General features: G+C 37.7%; 1 protein-coding gene across 1 annotated transcript in view; it reads right to left on the bottom strand.

Annotated features, from left to right (window-relative positions):
- Nucleotides 1-5,941, bottom strand: part of LOC107286953 (voltage-gated potassium channel subunit beta-1-like) — a 9,268-nt gene extending 3,327 nt beyond the window's left edge. Inside the window, exons 1-5 of the mRNA XM_015815400.1 lie at nt 5,845-5,941; nt 4,659-4,744; nt 3,651-3,771; nt 2,769-2,863; nt 27-147 (exon numbers count right to left, since the gene is read on the bottom strand). Coding sequence (XP_015670886.1) covers nt 27-147; nt 2,769-2,863; nt 3,651-3,771; nt 4,659-4,744; nt 5,845-5,941 — 520 coding nt within the window. The remainder of the gene's footprint in view (nt 1-26; nt 148-2,768; nt 2,864-3,650; nt 3,772-4,658; nt 4,745-5,844) is intronic.
- Between the last annotated feature and the right edge of the window lie 5,998 nt (nt 5,942-11,939).

Below are 11,939 nucleotides of genomic sequence, written 5' to 3'. Positions count from 1 at the left end.
GGGGGGGGAACCCCCAAATTCCATACCGACTGCTAGCTGAGGTAGTGTACATCCAAGGCGTTCAGCAATTGGGAAAAGTTCTTTCAGTTTTGTTTGTTGCTTTCTTCCTTCCTCGCTCACAATTTTCTCCTTTAGCCATTGATAGCACTAGCAAATCAAAAGACAATAAAAGACAATTTAAGTCCACATGTCTGAATTTCAACAGAGAATAGTTGCCATACTAGTTGCCATACTAGCTGAGAATTACATATGATGTTCAGCACATATAAGGGGGAACCACATTGGAGGAGCCTGGTTTATATCAGCCCTTAATCCTCACCTTCATTTTGCTGATCAATGTTATTTCAAAGTTTTATCAGAAAATGTATGTACTATACATATACACGTTTTATTGGAAAATGTATGTATTACATTATACATCCACAGAGGTTACCGAATGAAGCCACTTCCTGGCTCTTTCAACATACTGAATCAATAAATTTACCAATCACTCTTGATTTACAGTCACAGGAAAAGAACCATAATTATTATTAACCAAAGTTTACATGTTGTGCGAGCAAGTTGCTATTGTACAGAAGAAAAATAGGAAATTTATGATCTTCCAGATGTTGAAGATACCCAATAGCTCTAACCAATTTGGCTAATGGTGAAGGTTGTTGAAAACTGTAGTTCTAAATTCAGAAGGACTCTTAATTTGTAATCATAGTGTGATTTTTCACTATCATCAGTAAGGGTAGTTATTATTATTATTATTATTTATTTGATTTGTATCCCACCCTTCTCCTTACCGGACTCAGGGCGGCTGACAGCCTTATAAAACCAACATTACAGTAAATATCAATTTAAAACTAGATTAAAAGGAAATATTTGTAGTGGCCTAAAAATTAAAATTTCCCTTAAAAAACCCCACTAAAATTCCCTAGGCCAATCCCGCTTGTTGAAAAAGCCATGTCTTTAGGGCGCGGCGGAAGGAGGGGAGATCCGGGATCACCCGGATCTCTGGGGGTAGTTCGTTCCAGAGGGTGGGGGCTCCCACCGAGAAGGCCCTCGCCCTGGGGGTCACCAGCCGGCACTGTCTGGCTGACGGCACCCTGAGGAGACCCACTCTGTGGGAGCGTACCAGCCGATGGGAGGTAATCTGCGGCAGAAGGCGGTCTCGGAGATATCCAGGTCCGATGCCATGGAGCGCTTTGAAGATGATGACCAACACCTTGAAGCGCACCCGGAAGGCCACCGGCAACCAGTGCAGCAATCATGAACAAAATTATTCTAATAAGAATGGTTGGAGGATGGGAGGTAAGTTTACTTCTATGTATTTAACCTCCATTTAATTCACATACTTAATCTGAGCTAAGCACAACAAAACATTTGTCTATTAATCTCTTGTGTGGAGCCGCCTATCTGCCTTAAAGACCGAGCTGTGAAGCTGTAAAGACTGCTTTCGAATACACCACAATAATTGGCATGCATTGTGTCATCCTTCAAAATAGCAAACAACTTTTACATTGTTGCCAAGAAAACTGTCTAGACAGGGGTGAAATATTTAGACAAGTCTGTATGTCAACTGACAAGATTTCCAGGTTAGAAGGCATGTCTTTAATTATTTGGGGGGAAATGTTGAACTTTCACAATTCAGAGGGATGATGTGGTCAGACCAGAGCCGGAAGACTCTAGTCATTGATGGTGCCAGTTCTTAAATAGGAGTTCTTTGTTTTACAAGTACACATACTGTAAGTACTTGCAAAAGTACACATAGTTGGAAGAGAGAATTTTAAAAAGCAAAAATGAAAACAGGAATAAAGTATATTGAGTTGGAATGTTCTATGAGTGGGTGAATGGCCTGAAATACGCCACTTTATTATCAATTGATTAGATGATTCAGACATGAGACAATGTGAAGAAATGGAGTGGCAATAACATTTAAAAAATATTGCTCTGTATGAGCTCAGCTATAACCCAATGATCGATAGGATGTTATTTAGTAGAATTAGTGGCTACCAGTAGAGATTAATCTTAGACTGATACATGCATTTGATGCAGGTGCAGTGATTGAAGAGACTGAGATATTCTATTGCAAAAGGCAAAATGGTAAACTGCAACATCTTGAAACAACACAATGCCATTAATGGATGTTTAGAATGCAAAAACTCACAAAATGGAAGATCTTGGAACTACAGTCAGATTCTTATTGAATAAATTTTTGCTGGTCATTCACTGAATAAATATTATTGATTGACTGACCGATTGGATAAATGCAATAATACAGGTGAGATGGGTGGAGTTTTGCAAAGAAAATGTATTTATTGCTGATTCTTGCTTCAAGCAACATAGATATAAATTCTACAAATGAACATCATTAAATGAACCATATTGGAATAAACCTAGCCATATATTAATAAATAGAAGACGGAGAAGTGAAATCCAGTCAACCAGGACATTTTCTGATTCTGATTATGGAGAGATCATGATTACTACATCAAAATATAAGGATTAAACTTAAAACTTCAAAGAGAAGTCATCTTGTCAGAATATAAGACCAATGCAAGGAACAGATTCAGTATGCTTATGTGAAATTTGATGGGAAAAGAAACCGAGGAATGAAATAAGAGACAATGGGAAAGCTGAGGTTTCTTCTAGAGACAAGGATACATATTGTCCTTCATATTTGTTTATAATAAGTAGAAAACATATTGTAGGACAAAAGTAGTTCAGGACTCAGGTGAAGCTCTTGTGAGGCAGGTTGTCCAGGTAGCCTATGGGAGAAATACCTTCAAGGATGCCCTTGATCCTTCGGGGACTCCACTGGAATATTTCCCTGAGATAATCCCACAAGCAAGCGGAGACCAAGTCATTGCTCCAACTCCTACAAAGCAATCAGTGAGACAATACTGTAGAAATAACAAACAAAAAATGTTTTAAAAAAACCCCAAACAATAAAAGGCCAGAAACCATTTATCTAAGAACAGTTACATCATTTTGAGGCTTAGAAAATGTTCCGTCAGGAAAGAGATTAGACGTTTTTTCAAAATAATGCAAAATATATAAAATGAATATGGTTTTTATCCCACTTTCTGCAAGCCCCAGTCCCATGTGGGGAACCTCAAAGACCAGAATAAAGCAGTTGTGCAATTCATTGCCTATTTTATTGAAGAGAAATGCCAGTCTTCTCACGGAGGCTTATTTCTTAGAAAATTTATTTAGGATTGCACCCAGTTTGGTCTAATGGTTAAGACACCAGTCTAGGAACCAGGAGATGTGAGTTCTATCCCTGTTTTAGGCATAAAAGTTAGCTGGGTGATTCACCCCAATTCACTTCATAGTGTTGTTGCTATGAGGAAAGTAGGAGGAGGAAGGAATATTAGGTATGAGTTATTTATAAAAATAATAAAATCTAAACTTAGACCTTTAGGAGTGAGAAAATGAACATCTGTAGTTTTTATACATGACATAAAACTGCTGCAGTCATGAAGAAGTCTTGCTGTCAGTTCCTTCCATGCATAAAGATAATTCTTCTACGCAAAGATTTATATACAGTACCTACGATAATGATTAAACAGTAGGGGACAGGCACTGTCTCCAAGTATATGCTTTGGACATAAAAAGAATTAATTTCTCCTTCTTTTATGAAAGATGCTGCCTTGGTACATTACCTATCTTGTGGTATAATTCTGGCAACTGAACTTCAACTTTGTCTCTTTGGAAAAGGTGATATTCTGCTTGTTCACATACGGGTGGGATCATATTAAACTGTCTTGCAACCGAATATGCTTCCTGTTGAGAATCAGCAGCAAAAGAAAAATACATTAGCAGGGAGAATTCCTCAGGCATAAAATCATACATCAATCAAACCCACTGTTTTCCATTCCTCGTTCAGGCGTTATGTATTAAGGATCTGACACTCGATTTACTTGGTGAATACATTAAAAATGTTTTGAGCAATGAAAAAAGCACTGCTCTGAATGATCTGATCATTTTTGGTTTTTTTTTTTAAAAAAAATTGTACAAAAGCCTGCAGATAGCATCTTCTCATGAGTGACAAAAACATCATTTGCAAAAATGTGTGTGCATTAAGTAAAGACAAAGGCACATTATATATAGTAGCTGCCATGAATGCAATATGGCAATGTACAAATTGAAATGATAAATCAGAAGGCTATATTTTAAAAAGCAAGTGTAGCTTCAGTTGCTGGCTAACAGTGTATAAAACAGTTCTTGAATTACAGAATAATTATAGGAACATACAAATCAACGTATGTTGGGAAAAGGAAGAAGCATGTATGATGAAGATTTAGGTCTATGTCAAGTTGATCATGCATCTCACTGATGCATTTTTAATCCCTATAAGCAGATGCCCTGCTGGTCATTCTGGCCTTGGGGAACAAAGGAAGAATTGTAGAACAAGTCAATACTCAGCCCAATTCCAGTGTTTCTACAATTTATTCAAAAGTGATAACATAGGAGATGCAGGTACTAATTTTTCAATTTTGACATTTTCCCACAATGAAAATACAAGAGGAAAATGTTTGATGACAGCATTGTGTACATGGCCCACAAACGTGAGACTATAGAATCACAGCTATTTCAGGCCAGACTTTTCTTGATGTTTAATTAAATGTGAATTAGTTGATTTATTGTTCATTCCCAAAAAGCTAGATTACCATAATCTCCATGGCACTCCAGCGCGAAGTCCCCCAATACATTGTCATCCCCCGATCAATCACATGTGTCATTGCTCGGACAATCTCTAAATCAGAAAAAAGGCAGAATTATGCAACAGATGCTAATAGATAACAGCCTACTTCAGAAGCCAATATTTTCAATTTATGCAAGAGAAATGGAGTGCATGTGATGCTGACCCTGTCTCCATCCATTACTAGCATCTTTCACATTGATGCAGAAAATCTGTAGAGAAATTCTGAATGCATTTAGATGAGTTGGGTTACAGTGCTGTACACAATCACAAAGCTGATCACAAGGCCTATTAGATTTTCTTCAGGCCTTGCCCCTGAACATAATGGAGATAGGACTATGCGCGGGATTAGGGCACTGTCCTTGTTACAGGTAGTCCTCGATTTACAACAGTTCCTTTAGTGGCTGTTCAAAGTTACAACGGCACTGAAAAAAGTGTCATGACCATTTTTCACACTTATGACCTTTGTAGCAGTCTCATGACCATGTGATCAAAATTCAGATGCTTGGCAACTGGTTCATACTTATGCCCATTGCAGTGTCCCAAGGTCATGTGATCACCTTTTGCAACCTTTTGAGAAGCAAAATCAATGGGGAAGCCACTTAACAACTGTGTTACTGACTTTTCAACTGCAGTGATTCGCTTAACATCTGTGGCAACAAAGGTCATAAAATGGGGCAAAACTCACTTAACAAATGTCTCACTCAACAACAGAAATTTTGGGCTCAATTGTGGTCGTAAGTTGAGGACTGCCTATATTCCTCTTTCTTGATCTGACTTAACTGTGGTCCAATAAATGTTGTACATATTACAGTGGTACAAAACAATCAAGATACATTGGTCTGAAGGAAGCACTCCTCCTCAAGCATGGAAACAGGCACATCTTCTAAAACTTTCTCAGATCATGTCTGCATTTACAGGCAGGAAATGCTGTTTAGCACCGATCCCTTTGTACAGTATCTATGAACCCACATGCACATACAGCCAACCCAAGAAAACTTTATGCTAAAGTGGTTTATATTGTATTGCCTTCTATACACATACGGATTCATGTCCCTGTATGGGGGTCACTAAAAGATTTTTCACACTTTCCCTTTCAATACATCTACATTCAACTTGGCCAGTAGCCACCCTGAATGAAATCCCAGCCTTACTGGGGAAAAAAGAAAAAGCTGCTAGCATGAAGCTTAGTCTTTCCTCATTTTTGTGCTGTTTCCCAAGAGTGTTGTAAAAATAGTGAGATAGGGACATGTTCATCATCACCTCAGGAGTAAAAAAATCTAACAGATGGAGAGAGGGATAACATTTGGACTTTCTCTGTTTGGCTGCCTTTCTAAAACCTTCTAGGCATGCATATGGTTATGCAAAAGAATGTACCACTTTGCTTCACTAAATATGCATGCAGCCCTGAAGGCTTCAGGGAGGCCTTAAACAAGTCACATTGCACTTGCTTGGTAGCTTTAAAGCGTGGATACTGAGATATGCTTCATTCTTCACCTGCACAGCCCAAATGTAAAATGTGGAATAAAACTGTTTTGAAGGTACTTTAGAAATCACTAGCTCAACCAGGGCATATTGCTGGACTCGCGGTTCCTACATACCAAATGATGCGCCTGGTACATTCTTTTCTAGATTGAGAGGCTCTTCAGACAAACACTCATACCCTGATCACCACACACCTTGACTACTGCAAGGTGGTCTTCATGGGTTGCCCTTTGAAGACCACCCAGAATTTTCCACTGGTTTTCAATGCAGCAACATGGGCAGTGATGGGCATGCCTCAGTAGGCCCACATAACATCTCTCCTTCATAAACTATCTTGCCAGTTTGCTTTCAATTGCAATTCAAGGTGCTAGTCATTACCTACAATAAAGCTTTACCTCGTGTAAAACCTGGTGACTTGAGGGACTGTCGGTCTCCAATACTGTAGTTATCTGCCTGGCCTATTCTGTCTTGTAGGGTTGGCAGTCTCCAGGTTCCTTCAATTAAACAATGTTAGCTATTGGGACAGTGGAAGCACGCTTTCTCAATAAAACACCTTCCCTCTGGAATGAGTCTTCCCCCAAGACCTATGGTAAATAGCCCCACTCTGCTATTGTTTATAATGGTTATGAAAGCCTGGATCTTCACCCAGGTCTTTGGTGAGGGAGGGTGAAACCCCTTACTTCATTCCTAACTGGTCTGTTCTTGCCATCTTTTATTTAAACTTGGTTTTATTGTATTTCTCTTATTTTAGTTGTCCTTCAGACATGACACATGAAGTTGAGATAAGGGAAACTTTGATCACCTAAATATAAAATATTTGGAAATTATAAATAATAATGTTAATTTGAATATTGATGGGAAATTAAAGCCTTGGAAAAAAAAGCAATAACAGGACATTGATTGTGTACAAGGATCAAGTGCAAACACAATTAAGATATGTATAAGCTAAAAATTATTGATAATTGTAACAAAGATGTTTTTATTTAGTTGATAATAATAACTCTACTAGCCCAATATGAGATAGCAGACATTAATGGAAAAAGAGAGGAAATATTTCATGTTGTAATATGAGATTTATACTAAAGACTTATGTATGCTATTGAACCCAGTCAACCCAGTCATCACATTGCTTTTTAAATATTCAATTGTAAAATGAGAAAATCAATAAAATATTATATATAAAAAAAGACATGACACATTTTTTCAGTGTCTTTCTGAAATGCAGTACCTGGAACTAGGGTGTGTAGTACTACTCTAAATGTGGTTTAATACTACAGAGAGGAACCGTTATTTTGTTGACTTTGATACTATACTTTTGTTAATGGAGCCAAGGACTGTGTTTACTTTTTTAAGGGGAGGGAGGGCAAATACACCACACTGTTGGTTTATATTCATCTTGTACTGCAATCCAACAAGATTCCTAGATTTTCAATCGAGAAATCATTTTGCCTTTTACCATCCAACAGTATGCAAATGGAAATGTACAGTCATGCATTTAGATCGAGTTTAGACTCCACAGAAGAAGGGAATAGCCCTTTAGACAAATATTATTATTAATTGAGCTATAAACTACATAACCAGCTTTTTAATCTCTCTTTTTTATTCTATATTTTTAGTTCTGAAGCTCCCCATAAAATAATTCATATTGTATATTTTATTAAATTGCACATTTTCACCTCTTAGCCTCCACTCCAATTACAAGAATAAGGAAAAAAAATCCTTCTGCTATTACAATGCTAGACAATTTGCTTTGAAATAAAGTTATCTTCTTACAGTAAAATTAATATAATGAACACATCTGAAATGACATATAAATTGACTAATTGCCCTGCAATTATTTAATGTAAGAAAGGACAAAAAAGAAAATGTGTTACAGTAAGTAATATCAGCCTTAATGAGACCCAGCATGCCAGTAAAGCCACTGTTGATGAGGAAGTCTATCTGATATTCCCACAACTAGCTCCTGATGCCAGGGAACCCTAGCACTTGAATAACCATCTCATCCCAATTGCACTGACCCATCCCGCCACATCAAGAATGGAGGCATGCTGTGTTTCTGGTAGGTCAAGGAATTTGACTGGTGGGATCTAAGAGAAGGCCCCCACCCTTTGGAACATCTGACCCCCAGAGTTGTGGTAAGCTCCCACTCTTCAGGTTTTATGGAAAAGTGTTAACCCTTGGCTTTGCCAATTAGCATGCGGGTCTAAGAGCACTGGTGGCTTGAGGACACTCCCGCTGCCTTGTTAACCTTTTAGCCTTCTGAATTTTTATCTTTGTTTTTTTTATTTTTACTTTCAACACTTGCTTATTATATCCTGCAATAATAAATGAGAATTTTTAAAATAGCAGAGGTTGGAACTCTCACAAACCTTCTCCAAAGAATGCCACAAATATTGTTCTCATGTAAAATATCATGGCATCTCATGCTGTTAGACTGAAATCTTACAATTTTTGGCCATGTCATGATGTTTCAATCACAACATTTAAATTTTTTTTTTGGTAAGACAAGGTAAGCAGACAATGTACATACTTTTCTGTTATCCTTTCTAGATGCTTACTTTTATAAAAATGAAAATAAAAAAGAAAGATGATGCTCTGGCTTGCGAAGACAGATGGTAGACAATTTTTATCTCCGTATTGCGCCTCAAAGCTTGACAATCAATGCCAGAAATCCCAAAAAGACTGCATCTCACAGTTGTTTCAGCAGGAACAACAAGGGCATCAAAACAGGGTTGGTCTCACAACTATAAACTCCATCATTTTGAATGTGTGCGAGAGACATTGATATACACACAAAAAGGGCAGGACCTGCATTGTGGTGCTCCATCTGCCATCTTGCCATGGACACAACTTATAAGAATGGATGATGGTCAACAATTATTGTAATAATTATTATTTTCACTTATTTTGTGGGAGAAAAAGAGATTAGGGAAATTTAGGTACACTTGAAACATGCTTAACATACAATTTTGTTAAGCAAAAAAATGTAAGTGTGGCAACATTACTCATGTGGCAAAACTATTAAAGTTTCGTAACACAAGAGGGCAGCATTGTAGAAAGAGTTAAGTGGGATTTTTGGCGCATAAACTTTAATTCCTCAAGTTCAAGGCAACTATACAAGGACCACAGTGGTGGGTTTGTACAAGTCCTGTTTATTTGGATATGCAAAAAAGCATGAATGAATTTCAGTGGGTTATTTGACAAAATCACAGAGCTGGAAGGGCCATTTAAGCCATCAAATGCAACTTATCCCTCTTCATGGGAATCCCAATTAAGCATCTCTAACAGATGGTTATGTAACCTCTGTCTGTTCATTCTGTCATGAAAGGGACCCACTATCTCTTTGCATCATTAGATCCACCATAAAACTGCTCTCACTGTTGAGGAATCTTTTTTTTTTCTTTGCCTTGAATAGATGTTTCATGGCCTGTACTCTATTCTCTATTTTGAAAGCTACTTCTTGAATTCCTTTTTATAGAACTCAGTCCCCTGGTTAGAATTCTGCCAGCTATGCTGCCTCTTATCTGACTGTTGTCTAGGCAGCCACCCCATCTCCCAGGGCTTTTCCCACATGCCATTACACAAGCTGAGGTTGAACCCAAAGGGAATAGAGTTGCTCTTTGTCCAGAGATCATTCTAAATGAGAAGGCACTTATCCTGAAGAAACAGATCCACAATTTAAGTATTCTCTTGAATTCACAGTTACTGCTACGTAGCTAAATGGAAGTCATTGCTGGGGAGATTTTGCCCAGCTTCCATTGATGTTCCAGTTGCAGCCTTACCTGAAGTCAGAAGACATGGTGAGGGTAAGCAATGTCCTTATCACCACCCTTCACATCTACTGAAATTCACTCTATGCTGGATTACTTCTGAAAACTAGTGCTAAACTGGTGCTAAATTGTGTTGACCTACATGCTGATGGATAAAAGTCACTGTGCCTGAGTTAGGCTTTTATTACAAATATTGTGCTAGTTGCTGGAAAGCTTCAGATTACAATTCAAAGTATTGTTTTTAACCCATAAAAACCTTAAATGGCTTGGTTCCTATGCAGGATTGCCTTCTCTAAGCAGAAAGGATTGACCTAGCCTGTTTGAGTTGGCTTCTAAGTACTGACTGATTCACTTGGTACAAATATGAATGTACAGATTCCAATTCATCTGTTGGGGGGGGGGGTGCACAAAGACACTGCTTTGCTGTGATGACATTCTTTCTTTGGAGAGCAGATCAGAAGTTGCCAGTGACCACATCATACTTGAATTTAATATAACACAAACGCTAGCAATAGAAAACAATCTAACCAGTGTCTTGAACTTCAAAAGGGCTGACTTTAACAAACTCAGAGAACCTAGGAAAGATCCCATGGATGAAAATCCTAAATCGGAAAACAACCCAAGAAGCGTGGGAAACTCTGAAAAAGGCGATCATAAAAGCCCATACCAGCACAATACTACTGAAAAAGGAAAAACAAGAAATTCAAGAAGAAACCAGCATGGCTGCACAAAGAACTCTCTGACAAACAGAAAGACAAAAAGGACAAATACAAAAACCATGAGCCAGCAGTGTGCAGCAGCAGCCAAAAAAGCTAATACAATCCTGGGTTGTATAAACAGAGGCATAGAATCAAGATCGCACAAGGTATTAGTACTTCTTTATAAATTAGTATATTAGTACCTCTAGTACACCTGGAATACTGCAACCAATTTAAAAAGAGGCGCTAGACAGTCACTTGTCTGAGATGGTATAGGCTCTCCTGCTTGAGCAGGAGGCTGGACTAGAAGGCCTCCAAGGTCCCTTCCAGCTCTATTCTATTCTATTCTAGAGCCAAATCTGGTTTCTTTTTGAAGAGAGGTCAAAACTGCTTGATTCCAAAAGGCCTCTGGGAATGGATGATAGCTGATGCTGTCTTATGCTATCAGATGGCTAAAATGATAGCTACTGTTAATTTTACTTTTTACTGAAGTCTTTTTATCCTTTTAGCCTGTATTGTTATTAGGTTTTTTTTAATTGTTGTAAACTATTAAAAATCTTTCTGATTCTGGTGGGTATAAATTAAATAAATAAGATCTCAAAGTGTGAAAATGAAACCCAAATAGATGACCTTACCTTAATTATGTTGATAAATTAGGTTCCTTTATTAACAGGAGTTGTAGAATAGTTTTCATGGTGCTTATAACTCTGTTCTTACACTATTATGCTTGATTCTATCTATCATCTCTGTCTGCCTGCCTGCCTGCCTGTCTATCTCTGGTCTTCATCCTCTGATAAATTGTAGATTGTAGGTTTCCAAGATCTCATTTGCAGACCAGAATCTCATGTCACCTACTATCACGTTGTCATCCTTTTAACTAGAGATGCCACAAGCTGGAGGCAAATCATGTGATTTATCACTAAGCAGCACAGTTTGAGAACTGACTTGGGAAGTATAGATTGCATTATTGTAAATGTCACCCCCTCCACTGTTCTATAAATACCAGTGTGACTGATATTGAAATATGATAAAAAGCTAACCAATCATATCAAGAAGAACTTTCCATTAAAAAAAGAAAAGAACTAAAACAGATAAACTTTGACAGTTTCCTAACTGTCTTACTCATCATCACCAATCTATTGGTTGACAGCACAGAGGATAATTACAATAGAACTTCTTTGTATCACCATGATTCTTTTCATAGTAGAGTTTGGTTTTTAACGTTTAAGGCTATGTTCTTTTAGGTGTTAAGCCCTTCAAAAGATTATTCAAACATACTTCATATATATTTTTTGT

This window comes from Protobothrops mucrosquamatus, unplaced genomic scaffold (genome assembly GCF_001527695.2).
Source record: "Protobothrops mucrosquamatus isolate PMUCROS unplaced genomic scaffold, P.Mucros_1.0 scaffold341, whole genome shotgun sequence".
Classification (NCBI taxonomy): domain Eukaryota; kingdom Metazoa; phylum Chordata; class Lepidosauria; order Squamata; family Viperidae; genus Protobothrops; species Protobothrops mucrosquamatus.
The sequence above is the reverse complement of the archived record's forward strand: the minus strand, read 5'-3'. Positions and strand labels throughout refer to the sequence as shown.